At 43.7% G+C, this 24805-nt stretch overlaps 1 protein-coding gene and 1 long non-coding RNA gene across 3 annotated transcripts in view; one reads left to right on the top strand and one right to left on the bottom strand.

The window, feature by feature from the left end:
* HLF (HLF transcription factor, PAR bZIP family member) overlaps positions 1–15173 on the bottom strand; it is a 38376-nt gene extending 23203 nt beyond the window's left edge. For both annotated transcript variants that reach the window (XM_030015014.2, XM_030015015.2), the window contains exons 1-2: positions 14813–15173; positions 13069–13404 (exon numbers count right to left, since the gene is read on the bottom strand). In XM_030015014.2, coding sequence (XP_029870874.1) covers positions 13069–13404; positions 14813–15158 — 682 coding nt within the window. In that variant the 5' untranslated portion in view covers positions 15159–15173. The remainder of the gene's footprint in view (positions 1–13068; positions 13405–14812) is intronic.
* Positions 15174–20008: 4835 nt separating this feature from the next.
* LOC115342248 lies at positions 20009–23771 on the top strand. The gene is made up of 2 exons (XR_003923691.1): positions 20009–20626; positions 22567–23771. It is a non-coding gene; the product is annotated as an uncharacterized LOC115342248 (long non-coding RNA).
* Positions 23772–24805: the final 1034 nt, after the last annotated feature.

Genomic DNA, 24805 nt, shown 5'->3' with positions numbered 1-24805 from the left:
GTACCACAAAAACAGACTTCCAGGCTCAGTACTGTCCATATAAAACAAACCAACAAAATGCTGCCACATTAAGAGAGATGTTGCTTCATAAAATAACAGGAACTGCTCCTCAAACACTACTGCTTGCAATCATGTTTTGTACCCCCTCCCCAAGTGTTCTTTTTTAACTATTTTTTCATACAAGGGTGCCCTCAGAGATGTTGGGGTTTCAAACCCAGAGCCAACTTTCCAAAACATGCTGTATTTTGAAAAGCCCATTTTTGCTTCACAGAGAAATAAATGAGTTTGCATCATAAAGCCTTTATCCCCCCAAACCCAAAGCCTCCCATACAGTTAAAAATCAAATCCAGCTTTATTTTCCTGCATGAGTCAGGCTGCATGCAAACAGCTTCAGAGGAAGGCAAGCTCGGGGTGGAGAATAGAACTGAAGTAAGAAGTCCAGAGAGGGATACTTATTCTTCTAACAGCACAATCCTATTTCCCCAAGACATTTGCTAATATTTTCATTTTAAAACTAGAGGAAAGCCACCCCCTTCCCCCCCAAAGAAGTTTTAAATATTGTAAAGACACACAAGGACACACTTTATTATTTTAACAATTATTGCTATTTTCAGAGCTCCAGCACAGCTACTTCCTTCCATAATTGGACTTCAATCAAACCCTAGTGAAGCTTTTGATCTTGGAAAGAGTAACAACATAGCTCTGTTATCAGCACATAGGGGGCAAAGAGTAGGACATCCAGAATTTTTCAATAAAAGAAAGTTAATTGCTTTGACTTATATTTATCAAAGGTCATGGCTACAAGTTCTGAGTGCACATATGTAACGGTGCACACTGAGAAATCTTTTATAGAGTGGGATTATACTATCTGTGTGCATTAAAAAAAAAAAAAAGAGAAGAAAAAAGCAGCAAAACAATGCTAGATTACTATCCAAATATACCCCAGTGGATGTCCTGCCAAATAGCAAATATGTGGCTGTAAGCTCCAAACTGAAATAAAAGCTTGGCCAGAAGCCCAGAGCTTCACTGTATTTTGCTCAGCTAGCCATAGTCTGGCAGAACAGAGTGAACACATTCTCAGCCACGTGATAAAGAAGCCCGTCGGGCCAAGCTGATTTCCTTGTGTTGGTTAAATGTGATCTTCAGACTGTACACACCAGCGGCTTTGGGAAAACGTGAGAAAGTGGGAAACAACAAGCCACGGGCTATAAACTGAAGGGCAGCAAAAAAATTACTCCAAGAGTTTGCTTAAATGCTAGTGTTGCCAGTGCTGTATTTTAACAAGGCGTTAACTGGCCTCATAGGGCTGAGGACGTTCGGCAAGGGTGCTGAGCTCTAGGCATTCACCTGGATTTCAACAGGAGTTACACGTGATCAGCTCCTTCAGGGTTGCAGACCCTGAAAGGACCTGACTTGGAAAAAGCACTGTAAATTCTTAACTGTAGAGGATTATGAGAGCTTCCCATCAGTGGCTCAAAAATGCAAAATGCTGAATGACTTCAGATTCCACACTCAGGAGAATCAGAGGTACTTAGGCCTCTCAGGATGGGGCCCAGTACAGGAAGGGTATGACTCTGATGGTGGTATACATCCCCTATGGTTCAGATTTTGCTGATGCTACTTAAATAGCCATCAAGTAGCACTACTGAACACAGAGAAACATTAAGTGAGATAGAATTTGGCCAAAGGATTCGATGCGAAAAACATGCAGGGTCTAATGGGATAAAAGCTGCCCTGATGATAAGGTTTATTTTGATAGTAGTGATAATAATGGTTTTAAATAACTGACTTAGGAAGAGACAAACAGCATCCCTGGCCAGCATCAGAGGTGCACGTGATTCGTGAGAGCATGTTACATGTGGAAGCAGAAAGAAAAGCCTCCAAACATAAGACCTCAGAAGTACATCCCTGCTACAGATAAGAGCAACTCAGACGAAACAGTCATGAGAGTACATAAGAAAAGAGAGATTTGTTTACTTTCTAACAGAAATAAATTGATAACCTAGACACGTGCAGCAACTGGTGAAATCAGAGACGCACATGAGTTGACAATTACACCTCCAGTTCTTTCCTTCTATTTGGCTAATGATTTCTCTTCACGTGTTCAGAACAGCTTCCAGACAGAGACTACCACAATTTTCAACAATTACTTCAACCATGTCGCACTGAGAAAATTGAACAGGTAAGAGTTTGGAAAAGTGTTTCTTAAACCTGGTGATGAGTCCAGTCCAACAGAAAGATCAGCCGTTCTGAGAGCAGCCACGTGATTTACAGATGCAGGAACATCAGGTCTCAAAGTCTGGACAATCCATGCCCTCATTTTCTAAGTGCCAAGACACCAACAGCTAAGGTGTTTCAAGTAGACACCCAAACCACAGCTGTCCAACTTTTGTAACTGAAGGCTTGTGGTTTAACCTCCTCAAAAGGTGAATATGCAGGTTAACTTTAAATATGCTGCACTCTTTCCTAATTCTCTCATTTAAGTATACAGCTGAGTGATGCAGGTGTTCACAAGGTCAACCTCCTGCTCCATTTTACTCAATTTGTGTCGCTCTCAAAAAAAGGCTCGATTACCAGACTACTACCACTTCAGAAAAAGCTTCCTCTAATGAGCAAGCCCCCTTGTTTTTTGCTTATGTGAATTACAGTAAGGCATTGTAACAACATTTGGCTAAGGGACATGACACAATCTTGATATCTGACCTACTAACCTTATCTGTTATTTATGCTCTTCTCTTCCACGAGAAATAATCTTCACTACAGGCAGGGAAATTAATTCCTTATTTTTCAATGTACATGTATTGATACAGAGGCCAGGCCCCTAGACAGTTGGTGACAAAGGCCATATTATGGTCAGTCCCTTGTGACTAACCCGCTTGGATAGCTGTGGTCCCTGGAGAAGTCTGGAAATCAAGTGTGGGAATTAAACAACGGTGCCCTAAGGTATTTGTAGTTTCAATCCCCAAAGTCTGCATACTCTTTACTAGCCTTCAGAGCAGTGATCACCCAGCTCAACAGGGCTCTGATTCTGGCCGCCTTTCTTTAGCTGTCTAGTTGCAGTCAGTCATTACTCCACCCTCACTCTGCAGCAAGCAAAGAGAATTGCTAGCCCAGCATATAAAATGGATACACCAAATTAAATTATCTCAGTATGTATGTAACACAAGAAAAACCCAACCCATTGAGCAAATACATACTGCTGTGAAAATTTTACTTTGACATCGATATGCTGCTGTGGTGTACTTCAAACAATAGTGAACTCAGCACTTGCAGTTATTTCAGCTCTGTATCTGATTTTTTAGTCTTCCAAAGTTAAGCTCAAGGCAATGTCTTAGACACAGTTTAAAAAAAAAAAAAAGCAGAGAAAAAAAAAATTGCAACATTTCCCAGTAAATTTTCTCCAGCTTAATCCTGAGAAAGCAGGAAACTCTTGAGTGTCTTTTCATACAGCCTTTTTTTTTTTTTTTTTTTTAAGACACTTCATATAGCATAGGCCACTGCCAGACCAAACGGGCTTTCGGGCCTCAGATAAGTGTTACCTTACCACAAAGGGTATCGCAATGTCTTGATGCTGTGCTGGAAACAGAACGTAGGAACGTAAAGAAGTTCTAACAAATTTGTAAATGCTCTAACAACTATGTGCGTTCAGGGGTAGAGGGAATGGGACGCTAAGGGAGCAGGGGAGTCCACCCAGCAGCGCTGCATTATGCTGTGAGCGTGTTGTGTCATTACAGCTTTATCCTGACACACCCATATTTACAGCACACAATGTACTGTACAATTCACAATGCCAAGAAACTCAACATATCTAATCTGGCAGAAAAACAAAGTCATATCAGGTTAATCCAATTCTTAAATTGCACAACTTTGAAAAGCCAATAGGAAACAAATCTTCCCCTAGCTTGTGCTCCCCCTAGTCCTCCTCCCAACACACAAACCCTGCCACGACCTACTTTTCCTCTTTGATCCCTCAACATTTTTAGCCCACTCTCACTCTCCGCTGTTTCTCATTCACTTCTAACCTACCTCCACCCCAGACCCCGGTGGCAGAGTGGAAAGTTACGCTGATTAGAGCGAGCCGTAAAAGGCACCTTTGTGCACAGCGCCCCGGCCGAAATGCCCTGTGAAGAATGAATGGCAAGACGCATACACAAGGTCACTTGGACACTTGCCCACATGTGATACTGCAATAATTGTGATAAGATAACAGGCCTTAAGTTTGAAGTTGGCTGACTGCAAGGTAGTATCAAACAAGACAGCGGAGCTGGGGTGCTTCTGCTGCACAAGAGGAACAGGATATAGCAAGGTTGCATAAAAGTTCAGAAAATTTTTAGGTAAAATAATTGTGCTTGACTTTGGAGAGGATCATCATCGTTCCATTGCCTGGGTTCAGCACTTTCAAGATCTTGCCTACAAACCTTATAGCTGGTTTTCTAACTTTTTAAATGAAAACTTGGAGTCTCATATAATCACAAGATTCCAGGAGCTGAGGATTTTAAAGGAAGGACAATGGTGGAAAAAAGTTTGTGACACCCACACCCCCAACTCATGCTAAACCAATTAAACCTGGTTTCTGGGAGAGTCATTTCACAAAGTGAACTGAAGTCTAAAAGGGTGTCAACTTTCCCAGAAGCATTTCACACAGATCAGGCATTTTAAAGGTCTTGCGTGCATTTTCTACGTCAGAGAATTTACATTTACATTACAGCTCTTCCTGCTCAGTAACATATTCCTGCCCTATCCACTCATCTATTTTCATGAAATTTTAGGAATGTAATTATTCTTTCAGAATCACAACTTTCTTGCCACATTCCATTAAAATCAGCCAGTATACTCAAAAATCACGAAGCAGGAACATGCGAAAGGCCACGCATACCTAGCATGACTGGATATGGTTTGTTTTCATAGCAAACCAGGCAAAAAAAAAAATACCCCAACGCTCATCTATCACAGCAAGCAAGAGCCGCAAGAGTTACATACATAAAATGGCCAAATGCCCCACGCTGCAACAAGGGGCCGCAGCCACAGGGATTACAGACGTCAGTAACATCTATATTTCCACTATGCAGCACAAAGAGGGAACAGTGGTATGTCCGATTGCTGCAGGGTCCCTCAAATTAAGTCAGTTTAACCCTCTCTGTCTTGATGAGGAATAGGATTTGGTTTTGAGTGCTTAGTTCCTACTTACTAAGCATTAGAAGCTGAGCACACAGCTGGTTTTTAACCAGACTTCTTGCTGGAGTACGACTCATTTCCAAATGTTGAAATAGCAAGTTTGTAAAAATGACTAAATTGCTTTAAGTCACCTCCTGTTTCAATGCAGCCCTCTCACTTTGAGCCTGTGTTTTATATTCTGCAGCCCTGAGTAATGTACTTCCACAAGAAGGTTTAGTGTTATTATTTCAGTAATTTTGCTGTGCTAAAAATATTGATTGCTCTGTCAAATGTAGTGCTGCACTATTTTTTGTTTAGAAGTTTCACATTATTGTTCCTTCGGTTTTTCAAAATGCAATCTACAGTTTCCTTCCTTACCTCCTTAGAATCTCAAGTTCTAAGCAGTTACTAGTGGGACCACATTTAATTTCTGTTTTGAGTGCTTTCATCTGTATCACGATTGCTAAGTTACCAGGTCACCTCAAATACAGCAATGTCCACATACAAGAATTAAGTAAGTGGCGAGCCTTGCAAGCAATTTAAAAAAAAAATTTAAGATCCAACCATTGCCACACAAAGTAATGAATCTTGCTATGGCCGGAGAACCCTGTTCATTCATTTGTTTATTAAATTCAGGAGTACCAACCAGTTCTGTAATGAATTACTTAATCTTTGACCTATTGTCCACAGCCATGTTCCAGAACAAAGAATTTATAGCAAGCTGAGCTCCCTAAGGCTAATTGGAAAAGAACACTTTTTTTTTTTAAACCATTCTCCAACCTCAACAAATCTTTGCCGAACTATGTATTTTTGCCTCTCTGCTTATACACCTACATATCTAAGGATGACATTTTGTTACAGTTGAGTTATTGCTGTAGTTCACTCTAGCTTCTACTTGTAGTAAATGCATGCTAATACATTGCTCTGTGGGTTCCTGTCAAGTTTTGTTTCAGTAATAATCTGGATTTGTATTCCAGTTAATAAGGACCTGAGTTTTCTAGGACCCTAACGCAATTTGGATTTTTTATTTCCTCCTACAAATGGTCATACACCAAAACACAAGCAAAGAGCTTCAAGATCCTCAATGCCCATTTTCACTAAAAGGCAAGTAATATGAACAAGAGAATACTACCAGTAAGATGAAGAGCTAAAGCTGTTTCGCTCAAAGTTGAGCAGAAAACCCTGAAGCAAGAGCATGCCACATCAGAGAAGCTAAGCAATGGTGTTGGACAGTATACAGTGAAAATCTGGGCCAAATTTAGCCCCGGCAAGATTTAGTTCAGAGAATGGGACAGGGAAGCACAACTGCACAACAGCTTCAAGTGTGTCAGAAATGCGAAAGGTTGAACAATAACTTGTATGAGTTTAAAACTTCATGGATAGCACCTCAGTTATGCAAAGCTGAAATACTATGAAAAGCCCTAACAGAAAAGGGAAAAAAAAAGGGAAAAAAAGAAAAAAAAAAAAAGGAAAAAACCAAAAGAAAGAAAGAAATGTTGCAACACATGCTGCCTTACCTACCTGTGTTAGCTCTCCCCACATTAGCTCTGAAGCTTTCAGGACCAAATTCAGCTTTGTGATATAGACAGCTTCTTTAATGCCATTTGTTCACAAATAAAAAAAAAAAAAAAAAAAAAGCGATACAAGCTACAAAATCTGCTTGTCATGCATTCATTTTGACACAGTTGTGCATTTTACATTCACTTTCTATACTAACTCATTATGTAAAACTTACTCCATTAAATGGAGTAGACTTGAGGTTTAAGTAAATGTTTTTTTCACAGCTTTCATTATCTACTTAGTGTAGAAGAGATCAAACCACAGTTTTTCTTGAATATAACTTAGTTGAAATACTCTTCTCTGATCAACCCAGTCTTCTGTGGAATTCAGACAAAATACTGAAAATATATTTTATTTCTTATGAAAGTGAGACTTCAGAAAAAGTAAACTTATGATCATGTTTGTGTGATACAAATACTACATAGCTCCATAGTGTACTGCCAGCCAACTAAGCTTCTGCTTTCATAATGCTCTAAAGTACTCTTTACTGATGACAAGTACGTCCTTTCATCCTGAGAAAACTCCACTGGCGCACTGAGAGCCGTTACCCCCCTTAAAAAAAAATCCAGAAAGATGAATGACAAGAGAGTGAATGGTGACATTTTGCTGCTCCACCTAGGAGTTGATAGAGAGCAGTCAACAAGCTGCTTGCCTGCTGAGCAATACTGAAATCAGTAAGACCACATGAGGAGTAAAGTACTCATTGCTGAGATTAATTGGGCAGAATCTGGCCACTGCTAGCTCCCACAATTGCCAATTTGCTGTCATATAAATATGTAAAGATTGAACATTTTAATGTGTTTCCTAGTAGCTTCATCTAATCAGATAATATCAATGTCTTCTTTGTATACATCTCCTGATGAGTTATGTATAATTATAACATATTGTTTTATGAAATACTTGAGGGCATACTTGCTTCTTAAAAAAAAAAAAAAAAATCAAATCACTGCACTAGACAATCATTCAATCAAACACTCTCCAGTACACTTTGAGATGGGAAGCAAGTCTCCAAGAAAGACACTGTACTTTTTCTAGGTAATTGCAGCAAGTTCAACACTCGGACATCCTTGAAATGTCTTTCTAAGGGGACAAACCCCCCCCTACTTGTTCCCTCCACGTATCCTAACACTGGCCTTGCCTAAGTAGCTCTATCTGTGTGAAAAGCACTATTCCTGATGAGAAGTGAAGAGTCAGGCCAGATATATTTTAAAAGTATAGCATAAAACCCAAGATATTTCATGCTGTTTACTGCTTGAACTCTGAATTAAACTTCAAGTTCTTTCATGCAGTCAAGTAATTATTTAACCAATAATCAACATTTAACAATGAATATTAAAATTAGATCTCTTGAAGGAGACACAGTGTTCTTGCTTCTAGCATTAACAAGGCTTGTGCGTTCAGCATTTTTTTCCCCTGTTATCATGTGACAGGCTATATTTAATATTTGCCTGAATATATTTTGCATCTTCCTTTGATCCAGAAAGCAGTTCTGTGAGGCTTGTCTGCATATTGCATCTCCCTTGCCGCGGCAGTCCAGAGCAAAGCTTTTCCATTTCACTGCAATTTCGGCATCGGCTGGTAATGGCAGGAGCACACAGCCGTGCGTGCATGCCTGCTGCTCTAGCAAAAGCCATGCTGAGCAGGCTGCACAGGGGACTGCCACGTGCCTAAAGCACATGGTCATGCAGGCAACAGCCACCCAGAGCCTCACGTGAGAGTCAATGTGAAGAGCAGCTCTCAGTACCAGCATGCCTGACGGTTTAGCTGGTCATTCCCATGTTGTCACGTGGGAGACCAAAGGTCAGGAAATTCCCAGCTCCTCTTGATGCTGGAGGTAGAGTCCTTCGACTCTAAGAGAGGGGGCTCACACTGTGGCTCATGCAACACCTAGTAACTGCTTGTAAACAATGATTAAAGCTTAGGAAAGGATTCCACATACAAGCTGGCTGCTGGGAATGCTGCCCTTCACACTACAAAGGCTGTACTGGAAGAGGAGGTCACGTTAAGAAACACAGGGGAAGGAAGACTGCAATAAAGGGAGTGTTGCACACACACCCTTTTGTGGGCTGCCCCTTCACCAAGTCATCCCCAGGATGCAGTCGAGAGGCTGGATGGAGCAAGAACAAAGCTCTCCTAGTTGGCTGCTCTGCCTATCGCAAACAAGAGTTAAAAGAAAATGCCGAAAACCACCCAATCACACCTACTGTCAATCATTACAGTTCAGTATCTATATAAGAAGGTAATGGATACTGCACTCTAGGTGAAGTATCTTGGCTGAATAAATAAAACATGGCATTTAATAAAATCTTTGTGTTCTTAGGGGGTAGGAGGTATAAGTACACTTCACATGGAAATAGTTTTCAGCTTTTTGATTAACGTACCCCTATATCTTTTTTTTTTTTAAACTGAAAGTGAAGACTTGCAGTTATTGCACATAGGTGTATTTCTGCAGCAGATTACAAAGCTTGTTTTTCTTTTTTTCTTTTCTAAAATAATCTTTGGCAGATCCTTTGCAAGCAGTCTAAGGCACCCAGCCATCCAGGCAACGCAGACTAAAAACTACTGTCATAGGAACGCAAAGAACGAGAGAGTTTTTTTCAAAGCCTCCGACAGCCCTGTTCTCCTTAAGGAGCAGGGCAGTAACAATAAGCAGGTTATCACTGTGTCAGCAGCATGCCCGTGACATAGCCCTACATCCAAGGCTTTGGTGGCAAACAGAAAATTCAGATCTAAACAAAGTCCCAAAAACCTTCTAACTAGGGTCTTCCACCAGACTTAGCTGATGCTTCTGAACTCTAATTCACTCCGTTCAAACCCTTTACGGTAGCTGCCCCATTCACCCAAATAAGGGCTACACAGGGAAGAGAACCAGGTAAAAGTAACCACCAACTAGTTACCTGCAAAATATGAACCTACCTTTACATACAAACAGCTACAAATACTCCAGATTTCCTTAAAGGACCCTGCAGTTAAACAGAGATTTACATTCCACTGAAAAACTGGCAAAAGACAACACAAGGTGTGCAACAGATGAAGAACCACGAAAACGTGTTTGCAGTAACAGGTTACTTTAAAAGCTAACTGTACGAAACCTGTTTTTCTGAGGGACACTACAGATTTCAACCAACTAACCAGCATCCAATACAGAGAGAGAAAGTAAGTTTTAAATGCATCTACACATTACAATAAATGGTCATTTGCAATGCTAAAATAAACGAAAATACTATTTTTTATTAAAAAAAATCAGTACTGTGAAAAAGAAATACATCAGATTCCAATCTTGCAACAGCCATTACCCTGTGTCCTTCCTCTTCAAAAGAAAACCAGTATTTTCTGTTCGGGGAATGTGCATATGGCAATTTATGGGAAAGTAGATGCTTGCTTTATTCTTTGCTATAGTCCAAAGAACAGACGATAAACTGGTGAGCCTAAACATTTTTCCATCAACCAGACAATCTGAGCTGGAAATACAGATTTAAGTTAAATTTATAAGGAACCTTTTTGTTGTCGTCGCTATGCTTTTACCTTTATGGGGAAAAGAAAAAAAAAAAAAAAAAGAACAGTCAGGATTTTTGTAATGTCATGTTTACAATCAGGGTCAGCTCAGCTTTGCTGAGCCTGATGACACTTCTCAGTGAATGCCAATGCAGATTTCCAGATCTCTTCCAGAGATGGTATAAAATACATATTTGGGCAATACCATCAGCTTCTAAAGACAGATAAGGCTTGTATTTCAACACACACACAAAATTAAATCTTCTTATACCACTCTTCTATAGACCCTCTATGTCCGAGATACACCATGTACGTACATGAGTCACATTTGGTGTTCCACGTGCCTGCGTACATCCTCCCCCATACACAGTACGTGCAGGTATAGGAGTTTTGACCAACTGCACGTGATACGCTGATGCTAAATGCTGCAGAGCCATTTAAAGTAAGGACTTAAGCAGTACAGGATTTGACCCTTCCTTCAGCCAGAGTCTACACGCTCAAACAGGCTTCCATTGTAAGACAAAATTCAGAGGACACAGCAATGAAATATTTTTAGAAGAATTACTATCACCTAAAAAATTCAGTTTTCCTAAAAATAGTAAGATCACGTGGAACTAATTTTTATTGAAATTGTATACTTTTTACTATGTGGTTTTGGGTTTATTACAATAATAAAAATCACAACAGCCATGCATACCGGAATGGTAGCTCACACCAATTAAAACACCTTTCTTCATGTGACAGTTTAAAAAAATGTATTTTAAAAGTCTTAAGATATATTAAACAAAAGGCTCTATTATAATGATTTTAACATTTACCTCCACACTAACTTTCTTATTTCCAAGCAGCACATTTGCCTTGGCACTTCTATGACAACCTTAAATGCTCCTTTTTACTTTCACTAAAAATTTGTTTTTTAAAACATATACTGTCTTATTTTAAAACTTTCTCAAATGCTAAACTCCAAGATTATCTTCTCTTCAAAACAGATTGTCAAAGTAAGATTTTTACACTACAGCACATAAAAATTTCAACAACCTGATGATAAACCAGACTACTCTTACTTCAGTCATAGTACCTATCTGTAATGGTGGGGCGGGGGGAGAAAAGACTATTTTAAGAAATGGAATGGGCTCCCTTTTAAAAAATACTTTAACAAAAAATTTATATTATTCTTAAGGCAAGATGGTGTAGGGAAAAAATACCTGCAAATTTAGATGTTTTATCCCACCCCAAGAGACATGAATTCTTTTAGAACAGTAAAAAAAAGTACACAGTTTCTAGTGAGGAAAGTTTGTAACCCTGAGCTGCAGATGGCTCAGGAACACCCACCAGCCCCCCCCCCCCCAAAATAATCAATGAGTTGAAAAGTCATGCGGACAGCTGATTACAAATAAATTCTGACAGGTGATCGTTAAAAGCCTGGCTCATAAGCAGGCTTCTCTGAAAAAAAAAAAAATGAGGACAGATTATCTGCTTTTAATTTTATGTGTGCATATGCGACAGAAAATGGTGTAGCATATACGCACTATTTTTAAAAACTGGCTCAGAAAAAGCAAGGATTTTTTATATTCTGCTCTTGCCAACTCCAAATATATTTTATCTTTGAGAACACTTATAAGTTACTAGTTAACTATGAAATGCCTTGAAAATGAAATATAAAACAAAGTCAAATCAACATAAAGTAAAAGTAAATGAAATCCACAACTAAACACACACTTGACCCGGGGCCAAGGAATCTGTTGACAGGTTTGGAGTGTTTTGGGGAGTGTTTTCTTTTTAATGAGAAAGGAATGTTGCAGACTTGTAAGACTTTTCTATTTCATCCTGCTCCACAACTTTTGTCCTTCTGTTTATTTATTCTGCCTCCTTATCAGATGATTCTGACAATGACTTCGCACGCTGAGCAAGGCAAAGGATCAAGCAGAAGGGTGAGGAGTGGTTTCCTGCTCCCAAGAGCACACTTTGCTCTAGCAAACCTTGTGTGAGCAGAAGAGCACAATAAATAAAAGTCACCCTTGGTCATCTTTAAGAAAAAAAAGGCAAAGCTCCATGTTCTCCAAACTTCAATGTTGACACTATTCCACTGACCGTGATCTCAGCCATACTGGTGTCAAACCAGAGCAGTTATTCTAAATTCTTGCTAGTGTCTCTAAAGGGATGATTTCAAGTGCTAATAAACTAATAGAAGACTTCCACTGACATCAAACGGGTTTGAATCATGCATTACAATCAGAACTTGGACTCCATGATGTTTTCTTTGCCTACAGCTTAAGGTGACTATAGACGTAATTTATCAACTCAGGTCAGAGTTACACTCAGTTTATGCTAATTTAAGCAAGATTATAACACAGTTCCAAAATTTAGTTCCTGCCCCATGTACTGTGGCAAATTTTACTTTGCTCAGTGGAGAACAAGATTATGGCCAAAATTTCAAACAGGAAGTATTGTCTTTAACTTCAAAATAATTGCCCACTCCTGTGTTCTCACATCAAATACTGGCTAAAGGAATATTCTCTTTCAGAGTCCTTCTCCCCGTTCATTTAACACCATGGCATCTATGCATTACTATTCTGTTTGTGGTCTTTTTATTTGCTAATAGCTAGGCTATCAATGAAGAAAAGAAGATAGGGTAGTTTCCTTGGAATTCCCACAGCTTCCTTACATAATTTAAACAAAACCCCCTGGGGAGCAACTTGGCAATAACTAAAGCTATTATTTTTATTTTTTGGAGTGTGAGTAACTTGAATCATGTCGGCCCTCTCTAAGGTGCCCGTCAACCATACAGAGAGAAGCAGTGATTTACACTGAAGGAGGGCTCACGCCAAAATCCATAGGAAGTTCTTAGGGCTGATTTACCTGGTCTGACTGGGCTCTGCATGCAGTTCTGCGACACCATGCCTGGATGGACTGAAGTAGAAGCCCTGCTGCTGAGGTCCATGACAGAAGGTGATGCTGAGGTAGCTTGCTGGAGACCTGACTGGTGTGGGCTATGCTCGTGCTGGTTTGGGCTGGGTGGAATGCCATTTTCTGAGAGGAATTCTTCCAGGTCCATGTATTCCAACTGGAAAGTGTCTCCATCGTATGGCAGTGTCTTGTCCCATAATGTTGGGCCCAAGAAAGCTGACTGAGGGACTGTGGTACTGGTGCTGTCATCGTCTAACTTCTTTTCCTTGTCTTTTTCTTTACCGAATGCTTAAACAAAACACATAATAAAGATATAAGAGCTGAGCAATTAAAATATCAGCTACTACTACTACTTCAATTATTTCTCCTGCACTCTCAGTTGTAAGAAACAAATACTCCCTTCATAAAAATAATTCCTTTGATGCAATCCATTTAGTAGAGAATTGAAGGGTCATGCCAACTGAGCATCTTTGCTGGATCCAACCGCCTTTTTGAGATTTTCCTCTATTTTTAGTTAACAGTTCCACTGCATGCTTTGAATGTCAGCTTCAATAAGTACTCAACAGACTTAAAAGTGAGTATGTAAGTGGAAGCAAACTGGAAGATATTATGTATTCTGTTGAAAACAGTCTTAACCTAACATCCCCGTAATTTATTATCCTCTCATAAAGTCCCTGTCTTGCTAGTCCTTACACATGGACAGCAGTCCTCAAATTCAGTACTTCTTAACATTGTTGTAAGCTAGTAACGTACAACAACAGTGAAGTCTGACAGAGTATGTATTTTGATGTGCAGAAGAGCTTATGAAAAATTCAAAGGTGGAAGCAAAGCAAAAAAAGAAAGTGATGCTTCCTACAGTATCCACCAATTTCAACACACATTTCTGAAGGGAAACACCCGATTTCTCTGTAAGATTTGCAAGAATCTGAACCAGTAAAGCTTCCTGTCAACTACCATGCCTTCTTAACATTTTGTTTTTAACCACATGCAACAACCCCGGTGAAATCCTGCAAGTCGCTTCGCAACAAAACTCAGAAACCATGGCTCTGCAATACCTTTCACAAGTTTTTGTTTTCTAACGTGCATTTGATTCATCAGAAATACAAGGTGCAATTACGCCCGCGCTGCCTTAGCTTTCCAGAAAAGTTGAAACTTTCTGTTAAAAGCCCTTTCAGTTACACGGCGCCAGGTTTCACCGAGGGTGGTTGTTCAGCAGCGGAGCAGGACGGAGCAGCCGTCGGACCTCGGCTCAGGCTGGGAGGGGGGGGGGCTCCGAGCCACCACCCTCCAACACTTCACCCGAGGCAAATCGCGCCCTTTTAATTTATTTTTCCAGGCGGCCGGAGCCGGCCCCGCAGCGGCGATGGAAAAACCGAGCGCCTTCCGTTAGGTCAGGCCGACTGCGCCCATCGCTCACCGCCTAATGCCCTTACCGAAATCATCCCATTACTTAATCGCCTTGGGGGGCAAGGGGGGGGTGGTGGGGGGGAGGAGAAAGGAGGGAAAGCGAGGCAGCGGTCCCTCAGGCGACGGCAGGATGGGGGGCCGCCATTTCGGGGCGCCTGCCCTCACCGGGCCGGGCTATGAGGGGGCCCGCAGGCATCGCGGAGGGGCAGAGCCGGCCCCCGGGGGGGGGGGGGGGGGGGGGGGGGGGTGGGTGTGCCGGGGGAGGGAGGGCTGCCCCGGGAAGCCTCACCGTCTTCGTGAGCGAGCGGCAGCTTGAGCGGGTTTTCCAGCAGGGACTTCAGCACCCCGTAGGTGGGAGGTAGGAAGGTGGGGTTCAGCGGGAGCGGCCGCGACATGGTGGGCTTTCCCTCGGGGGCAGCTGCGCGGCAGCGGTTCCTTCCCTTTCCTCTCGCGGCGGCGCCGCTAACGAAGGGCGGTGAAAAGGGCGCAGAGCCGAGCCGAGCCCCGCTGGCGAGGGGCGCCTGGAGGCCGCCGGAGCAGGGGAGCGGGAGAGGCCCCTCCGCCGCGCAGCTCCGCCGCCGCCCGCGCCGCTCCCGCCGCCCGCTCTGCGCCGCGCGCCCCGGCCGCGCGCCCATGTGCAGGCGCTGCCGGCGCTGACGTCAGGCGCGGCGCGGCACCGCCATTGGAGCGGGGGGCGCGGCGGACGGTCCCGCCTCCCTCCCCCGCCCCGCCCCCGCCCCCGGCACGCGCGGCGGCCGTTACCCGCGCGGGGGCGGGAGGTGGAGGGAGGGGGGGGGGAGGGAAGAGGTTTCGCCAGGCCCGGCCCGTGGTGTCGGCGGGGAGCGCGGCCCAGCCGTTCCCCCCGCCCGCGGGGAGCCGCGCCTGGCGAGGCCGAGGCCCGGAGCCGTCTCCCCGGTAACCGGGAGGAATGTTAATGAGTTTGAATGTTTGACCCGGCTGGGTGCATCCGAGCGTGAGGGCAGCAGCGGGGAGCGAAGCGGTACCCCTCAGGGGAGCGGGGCGGGCGGGCACACACACCGCCCCCCCCCCCCCACCGCCGCCGCCGCCGCGGCCGGAGGGACCCCGGGCCCTGCCGCCGTGTGAGGGGGTGGCAGGTCGCGCCCAGCCCGACGGGGAGCACGGCGGGCTGAGGGCGGCTGGGGGGAACGAGGAGGGGGGAGCCCGCCGGCGAACTGCCCTGGCGCCCCGAAGGAGGCGAGGCGGATGCTGGTTCTGTCCATTTCTAAGGGAACCGGGTACCGGGCTTGCGAGCGTTTCATTTCGGAGCCACACAGGACCCTCCGTAGGTCTCGTTTCTGTGAGCAGATTGCTTCTCTCGCCGGTTACCGAGATAGGCCCGGGTGAGGCGGCTGTCACCACGAGCAGGGTTCCCGGTGCCTCGTCCCAGTTTTGCGTCGGAAGGGGCTCTCCTCTCTGCTTGCCGAGAGCCTCGTGGCAAGTACGGTTGACTTTCTGTCCGCTTAGGCCTTCAGCCGCCCTCAGGAACGGAGCCCTGTCCGCACGTAGACCGTTCAAGAGCTGCAGTCTTGCTGCAGTAACTTCCACCCTTCGGGTGCTTGTAGGCACTTGTATCGCCCTGCTTCTCGTCTGTTTTTTTGGATGGCGTTTTGCAAAGCTTTACCATCCGTATTTAGTTGTTACTCTTTCTTCAAAAGTCAGTTCTTTTACCATTAACAAATATAAATAATCACAAATACTCACTATAAGCAAATGAAGGTAAATTATGTGCATAAAGTTTTAGTTGGAGTGCCCAGTATTTAGAAATAAAAGCTGCCTGAGGAACAGAAGTCTGCCTGGAACAGTTATGTTCTCCCCTTATGTACCTGTCTATGATTACGTGCGCTGACTAGCGTCTAGTCAAACAATCAGACCAAAACAAGCACCTAATCAAAGTCCAAAGTACATTTTAATCAGTAAAATCCCACCGGCCCAACCAAAACCTGAAGACCGGCAACTGTAATCAGCAGGCCCTTCAGAACCAGAGACAGCGTAATATTAACGTATTTACGGCACAACTGAGCAGGGGTTCTGGAAGAACCTTCAAATGCCACAGACGTGGCATGGTTTACGACTGGAGGGGCTTCAAGCAGGGATATGATAATAGCAGCGCAGTAGTTTTTAAGTCACCTAACCAGAAAAAAGCACTAGATTATTAAATGATTGTACACATACCAACCTTGCCTCAGATGCCCAAACTGCTAGTTAGTGGAAACCTTTAATTACAGAGCTACAGAGTGATTGACATAAAGATTAGGGCAATGACTGGCAATCCATATGCAGATGCGGTACAGAATGTTTTTCTATGCAGTTTAAAGGGGAACAAAAAGGATAGATTTAGGAGATACGGTAAGCAACAAAGAAGACTAAGCAGAATAGAAGATGTAAAAGTAAGAGGGATATTGGGAAACAGCAGTAACAAGGTTAGGGATGTAATGAAAGCTCAACTGGAGCAGAACTCCTTATGTTTTTACGGTCGTTGACCATTACAGACAAAATATACTCGATAGAAAGAAACAGCATTTTCAATGCAACAGAATGACAGGAAAACTGCACCGTTTCACTCCTTGACATTGAACAGGATAAATTATGTGTAGATCTGTGTGAGTGTGCAACAAAATGAAGCAACCAGACACTGAGGACTGCATACAGTTACAGACTGCATTCCCAACACGCAGGAGCTGGGAATTTCCTGGATGAGAAAGCTGAAACAACTCTTCCCGATATACGGACCAGCCAGAAAAGCTGAGCAAAGTACCTGAGTATGGTGCTCGAGCTGTTGTTTTCAGTCTCACACTACAACAGGAGCAGTAATTTAACTCCAGCCTTGCCACACAGGCAGGTTTTATACCAAGTAACCTAAATTTCCAGGCTGTCAGGACACCGCGTTGTTTTTGAACACCGGTGTTGTGTGTACCTACGAGTTACCAATTTTTACTGGCTACGCTTTTCCAACGGTGGTCCCCAATTCCTTCATGCTATTTTGACCACTGGCTGACCCCCCATGCTACACTCCAGGTAAGGCTAACACAACCAAAACAGAGCTAATGATACGCTAACTGGATTTCTGCATTTTCCAACCAAAATACCATTTGTTGGCATGTATTCTTGGCTTAGCATTCACCCATAAAATGTTTATTTTACAGCTTATGAAGGACTATGACAGCTACGTAGTTTTAATATAGAAAATATCTTGATAGGACCCCAATTAAAAAAAATCTCAGCTAATGTTTATGTTTCTCCCCTGGAGTTTTCATCCCAGAAACATCATCAGTTACATGGCCCAAAGACCCTATTTTTTCAAACTGAGTACACACAAGTTAATGTACCATTTCCCAAGATCATCTTTTTTTTTTTTTTTTTTAAATGTAATTGTTTTCTTTAGCAAAGACAATTTGAAAAGACAATTTTAAACTCAAAAAACCTTTACACTTTTAAGGGGTCCTTCTACCTACAGGCCAAGCGTACCAGGATCAGACTCCCCCCCCTCCTCCGGTACCACAAGTCCCCGTTGCCAGACAGACAGCACAGGCCTGCACCCCGGTTACCGCAGCCCCGGGGCCGCCCTGTCAGAAGAGGTGCTGCCTCAGGAGTTCACAGCAGCGCTCTGTGCACAACCGGACACACGCTGGTTGGGTTTTTTTTTTCCTTTTTTCCCCTTTTTTTTCTCTTTTTTTCAGCAGAGAGCCTTACGAACACGCACACGCAGGGCCCCAGCCCCCAGCGCTGCACCCTGCCCAGCCGCTCACGCTAGAAACGGCCGCCGTGCTACGAACTCGGCGGTGTGACCACCTGGGGCCTTCCCGTTCTGCCCCCGGGGGGGGGGGGACGGACGGACGGACCCCGTTCGCGGTGGGAACCGACACCCCGCCGAGGGCCGACCTCGGCGCCGACGGCAAACAGGGCTGAAGTAACGGCGGGCCTGAGGGCTCCTCCCTGCCCGCAGCCCGGTGGGGCTGAGGAGAGGCCCCGCACGGCGGCGAGCGGGCGGGAAGCGGCGACCGCGACCGATCGCTCCCGCCGTCACGCGGAGCCGAGGCGGGGGGGGGGCGAAAGGCGCGCGAGGGCCGTCACGTGAGCGCGCGGGCTGACCTACTTTGGGCCAATGGCGGGGCGCGGGCGGTCCGCGCGCTGCCCGCTGCGGGCCCACAGCGGCGGCGGCGTGAGGTGAGCGGCGGGCGGCGGGCCGCGGCGGCGGGCCCCGCGCTGAGGTTCGGGCACGAAACCCGCCCCCCCTTCCCCCTGCCCCCCGTTTCACCTCCCGTGAACTCTGGCCCGGCGCCGCGGAGCTGGCTGGGACGGTGACCCGCGCCAAACGTGCGTTGGTTTACGTTAGAAGCGGTACCCGTCGGAGCCGGTCCGGTTGCCCCGGTACGGACCCTCGTTGCCCGGCCCGGTGAGCGCGAAGCGGGGGGGGCCGCTGCCCCTCGGAGGGTTCAAGCTGCTTCTTGGGCATTTCGGGTTCAGAAATGCGACGCGAATCTTGATCTTTCGGCTAGAGGGAAGGTGGGAATCGCTATCCACAGGGTTTTGTGACCCTTGGCATGGCTCCCGACGGATCAGTCTCTTGTTTCTGAATCTACCCATACCCCTGCTTTTGAAACTGAATAAAGATTATCCCCCCCCCCCCAAGTTATTTAAAACATGATTTACAAAGGAGGTACAGCTTGTTTTAAGTAAAAAAAAAAAAAATATTCAGCGTAGTTCATAAGAAATGTGTTTTCTCCACAACTTTGCTGCAGTTCCCATTCTCCTATCTATTGCATTTGCATAGCTTGCAATGGTAACTGGGAATTCTGTTCTGAAGTATCTTCTGGAAACAAGATTGCAGTTTTTCTTCCCCATGCAGAAAGCTTGAGTGAAAGTTTTACTAGGGATCCATCTAACCAGTATCTTCCAGAAGACCTACTTGTATTTTCTCCATAAACATGGATAAAAGTGGGCCAGGAGCACTGTGCAATAATCACAGCTCAGCATAAATATTGATACTGATAGATGGAAAGGTACCCGCTCCTGTGCCGGAAGACAGGTATACCATAGTCCACCCGTAATGTAGGGCTCCATATGTGTTTAAATATAGATTGGTGTGAAGAATCCAGTCCTTTGACCATCTCATTCTGCTCAGGGTTAGATAGGAGCCAGTACTGTATGTGCAGTTTGAGAAATCTCTTGAACTTGAGCAAAACTCTCTCTGATCAGGTATGCATACAGTTGCAGCTGGACTGCCAATGTCACTTAATTCCTCTATTAGGCTGCTTTCTTTTAAATATGGTCTGTCTGGAGAAAAGAATTGCATAAGTAGGGGGACGGATAACAAGCTACAAGGTGGAGAGGATAAATAATGCAGGAGAACAAGCTTTTGGGTCAAGGCACAGGGCAGATTGGAAAAGCAAATGGTTTACTGTACCTTAAATACCTACTGGTTTATCGACAGAGGGATCCCCACCTCAGCCCTTTAGGAGCCAAAACAATGGATGAAAGGATCGAGTGAGATGCGCAAAAAAAAAAAAAAAACCCAGAGGAGAGAATTTGAAGAGAATCAAGATTCAGCCTTTGTTTTAGTTCTAATTTGTCCTACGACAGTGAAACCTTCCCAGATTGGCCTCAGGTAGCGGTACGTTTCCAGCTATATTATGTGACATGTAACAGAGGTGCATAAAAAGCCACATGAGTATGTTCAGATACCCACACCCTAACTGGAGCTAAAGAGCAGCAGCTTTTGAAGGCAAGGTTGAGCAGCACCAAGGAGCAAAGCCTGTCCCCCACTTCCTTCACCATCATAGAGGTTCTGGAAGTAGTCCTTGCTTGGCTTTCCAAGTGAAAGCTGCTACCAACAGTACTGAATTACTTAAAAATTGATGTTTATTGTCCACATGGTGTGCAGCTGAGCGAGCTGCTGTGGCTCCTCGCAAGAGGAAAAATGCTTGTTGAATGAACCATGATCTGCCCCCACCTTTTTTTTTTTTTTTTTTAGCTTTAATTGAATGTGGGAGAGACAGGTTTGGAACTGCTTTTGGGTGATGGCAGAGGAACTTCTTTTAAGTAATCTGGGGTAGTTCCAAAAGGCATTCCAGTTCTCAGAAAAGTAGGTATTACTAGTCATTGCTTATACGCTCTGAGTTGAAAGATTAATAATTTTCTCTGCCAAAGTTTACAGTCAGCCTTTACCATGACAGTAGATCAAATACATGTACTTGCCTGGGCAGCTGACCTGGTTTGAACTCAGCAAGTATTACTCTCAGTGATGACTACATTTTTGGAACAAATACTCTGCTATGCTTTTTAAAGCAGCCTTAACCTTGTAAAGCATTAACCAGCCTCTCAAGCCCATTTCAGGCACCTATTGCCCTTGGTGCCTTGGCGAATTATTTAGACCTGGTAGGTCTAAGCAGCCAGATGACAGAACTGGACTGAGACAAGAGATAAGGGAGTAGCTGGCCTGTTTTGCAGTCAGAACTTCCCCTGAATAAGGGCAACTCCCAGCTGGTGCCAATGGGAGAAACAACTTGATCCTTCCATTTATTCCTCTGCGCTCCATTCCTCTTCATTTCTCACTTTCGGCTTGCATGCTGCAGAAAGACAGTTAGAAATAGCTGTTCTTACATGCTCAGGCTGTTTGATTTTTGGAAGTTGGCATTGGTTTTACTGGAGACAGAAGAGCACCCACGAGCACAGAATAAAACAGCCCATCCCCAGGCAGAGCTGTAACAGAAGGGAGGAGTGAAAGGTGCAGGAGCTGAGCATCTCCTCCTTATTCAGAGTTGCTATTGAAGTCAATGACCCAGATTTCTCTGACTTCAAATGGCTGTTTTCAGAGAGCTTGCCAGAGGCATGGTGCTGGGGAAGGTCAGGCAGAATTTAGCTTGAAGTATTCTGCATACACGGGCTTATCAGATCCAGATCCGTAGAACGTGATACTGAAAACCCGTGTTCTTCAATGAGGTCTGTGAAAGTCAGTGAATTGACTAGTACCCTGGGCTTCAGGCTTGCAAGGCTGCCCTAAGCTTGGGATTTCTTTCTGTCCTGCACTTCTGTGATCAGTTCTGTGACATCCACCTTGCTCCCAGGTTTCCCTCTTAAAAAAAAAAAAAAAATTTAAAAAAATTTGCAGAAAACCCAAACTAGTTTTCAATCCCATGGGCTTAGATTATTAAGGACCCAGAAACGTGGTAAACCTCTCTTATGTTTGGAAAGAAAGCCTGACCTTCTGCGGAAAACTGGGAGAATTCCTACAGACAAAAATCAGGCTTCTAAACGTAAAGGCATTAAACTCATGCTATGTTTCCTCATGAAAGAATCATTGTAACTGCACATATTTTAAAGAGCAGCAAGTAGTGCAGAAGCGCACTTTATTAATCTGTATGCAGTTTATCCCGTAGGTTTAGATTCATTAAGTCTTGCAGATGAGACTGGTTTGGGTTTGGGGTTTTTTCCCCCCTCCTTTTTTTAACATACTCCCACTTTCAGTTATATGCAGCAGCAGAACAGGTTCCCGGTACGAATGTCAGCCTGCAGTACCCTTCCTTAGCCCAGCCGGGGGGATTCTGCTAAATTATCATCTCTCTTATAGCCCATTTTATTCTGTTTAAATCTCCCATCAGAAATTCCAGTTGGAAACTAGTTGCTATCTCAGTATCAGAATATGCACATTGAATATGTTAAATATTGGCGTACCAGGCTTCCCAGGTTTTTGGAAACCTACTTATGCAAATATCGCAATGCAACATAGAGACAGTAACAACGAACACTGTCTTAAGAGGCAAATGTACCCTGGATTCCGTGTGTGTATCTTGCTACTTTATTTGATACAGAAAGTCTGATTAGATCTCTGAAGGTTACAGTTTAAGAGGGCTTGGAAAAAATAGAGTATTAGTAACTTGGATTTTTTTAATTTATATTCAAACACAGAATCAGCTTTACTGATACGGAGAACCCCCAAAGCTGGATTTCAGTTGTATGGCTCTGTGTTTATCAAAAGAAAAAGGAGGTATTTTCCCATAATCATATGTCGGTTTGTCTTACCAGTGTCCAGGGCTGCCGCGCGCCGTGACGCAGGATGGAGCAGCTGCACACTGGGGATTGTGCTCCGAGGGAAAGGAACAGATTCGGAGTGTTCAAACCACGAGTCCTCCTACCTCTCCTTTCCGCTGGAGTCAGCAGCTCTGCCGAAGTCCCGCTGCCCATTTTAGCTTCTGAAAGACTAGACTAATTGCTAACGTCTCCTACGAGGACAGATGTGTACAGAAAAGATGTACACTAAAAGAGACGCGTAATATTTGCCATTTCAAACAGTGTTCAGCTTTGTAAAGTTGTTTTTATGCATTGAAGTGAAATGTTTAAGTTAATTGAGTTGAATACAACGATAGCTGGCAGCTGTATCATAATAACCCTTCGATATACATGCAGACACAAGGAAGCATAGAAGCATTGCTATTGTTTGTTGCTTTATTCTGCCTTTGACTTTTTCTTTTTAATGTCATTTTTTCTTTTAAGGTTATCTGCTCTGATCTGCAGTAATGTGGATGCGTAACTGACTGTATTTGGACTAAAGATATTCTTGTCTGTATGTTTTCCTCGCCAGGCATTTAGACTATAAGCTATATTGAAAGCATCAGGCAGAAAGCTATACTGAAAACATCAGACATAAATAGTTTAATATTAAACCAGCTTTGTATTATTTTTATTCCCATTCATTTTTAAAGCCTTTTTAAAAAAAATCTTTAATTAATTGCCTTGCAGAGTAAGTTGTTTTTGAAGGCTCACAACTAGCATTTTCATAGGCAGTTTTGGGGGTCTTTGTTGCTTGTTTTTTTTTTTTATAAACTGCCAAAGGGCATAAACATACTTACAGTTTTCTATAGCCATCTGACAGCATGTATGCAAGGAAATAAAGATGTCCTTCTCCTGTATTTTCCCTTAAATGGCTGGAGAATGTATTATGTTGATTGGCATGAGAAAGAAGGCTGTGATCTTATTTTTACTGTATGTTATAGCGGTTTCAAACTTATCAAAAGAAGAAATAGAGGCTTTTTAGATGGCTGCTTGCCAACATCACTAATCAGAATTTTAATGAGATTTTTCTTTTCGAGGCCTAAATTAGGTCTAATTAACAATATATAAAGCAAATGTATAATGCCATAAAAGGGATGCAGCCTACTGCATATAGAATGTTTCAATCTCTTTACAAATAGAAATATTGAAGAAAATACACATTCTTATGATGTTTTAAATATATGCAGGGGTTTTTTTTACTGTTATGTCTCAATTAACAACTTGCCTTTAGAAGAGGTGCTCCTAGACTTTTACAGTAACTTTGACATCTCCGAAGGGGAATAACGCAGGTGCTTGTGGCTGACCCTCCCCGTACGATTTCTGTCACTGTTCCTGAAAACCCCAGTCCGACACGCTGCTGTGGCAGCGACGGCGTGAGCTGGGCCCTGTGACTTCCCCGAAGCGCTCTGTTTGCCACCATCGCGGCTTCGGATGGACCATGTGTTCCTATTGTTTGTGGGCTGGATAACTAGCCTGCAGCTCCCATTTCCCAACCATCACAAAAGCCACGGTTATATTTAGTCTACGCACACTGCTTTTCTCCAAGCATTTAAGACAGAAGATGATTAACAACTACACGTCATCCTCAAAACACAGCATTGTTGCTTCCCCCAAAGTATATTTTGTGCAAAGAGGGCTAAACCAAAAGGACTTTTCTCTTTCCCCCTTGCAAGATTTTGTTGTTATTTATGGTACCGTAGTTCAGTTCTCTCCTTGTCTGTCATATCTGTTACATATGAAATATTTCAAAAAAGGAAAGCGTCTTTAATCAGAGTTGCTCACATGCAGCTTAATGCAATTAAACACCTAGCAGTATAGAACTGCAGCTTCTGCCTGAACAGACCATTTTATTCACATACTGCGACCGTTAACCAGGAAGTCTCTTGCAAAGCCTTTTCCCAAATTTCCTGTTTAGTAAACAAATCTCATTCCTTTATTTCAGCTAAATCAAGACCTCTTCTGATTAATTTAGTTCATGAAACTAAAGATTAATAGCAGCAGTAACAATGGGGGTAAAAAACCCACCAAAGCACACCAGAACAGAGTGAATATAAAACCGAAGCCAAACATCCCCCCCCTTGCACAAACTCAGTCGTCATTTCTAGTAGTATTGGGCTGAGACGTTCAGAACACTTAAGCCGGACTTTAAGTGTTGCTCTAGACTGGGTTTATCTGAAAAGCTGTAATTAGAGTTTATGCTAATTGGTAGCAT

The sequence above is a fragment of the Aquila chrysaetos genome, chromosome 5, assembly GCF_900496995.4.
Source record: "Aquila chrysaetos chrysaetos chromosome 5, bAquChr1.4, whole genome shotgun sequence".
Taxonomy (NCBI): domain Eukaryota; kingdom Metazoa; phylum Chordata; class Aves; order Accipitriformes; family Accipitridae; genus Aquila; species Aquila chrysaetos.
Note: the sequence above shows the minus strand (reverse complement) of the source record. Positions and strands in the feature narration are given on the sequence as shown.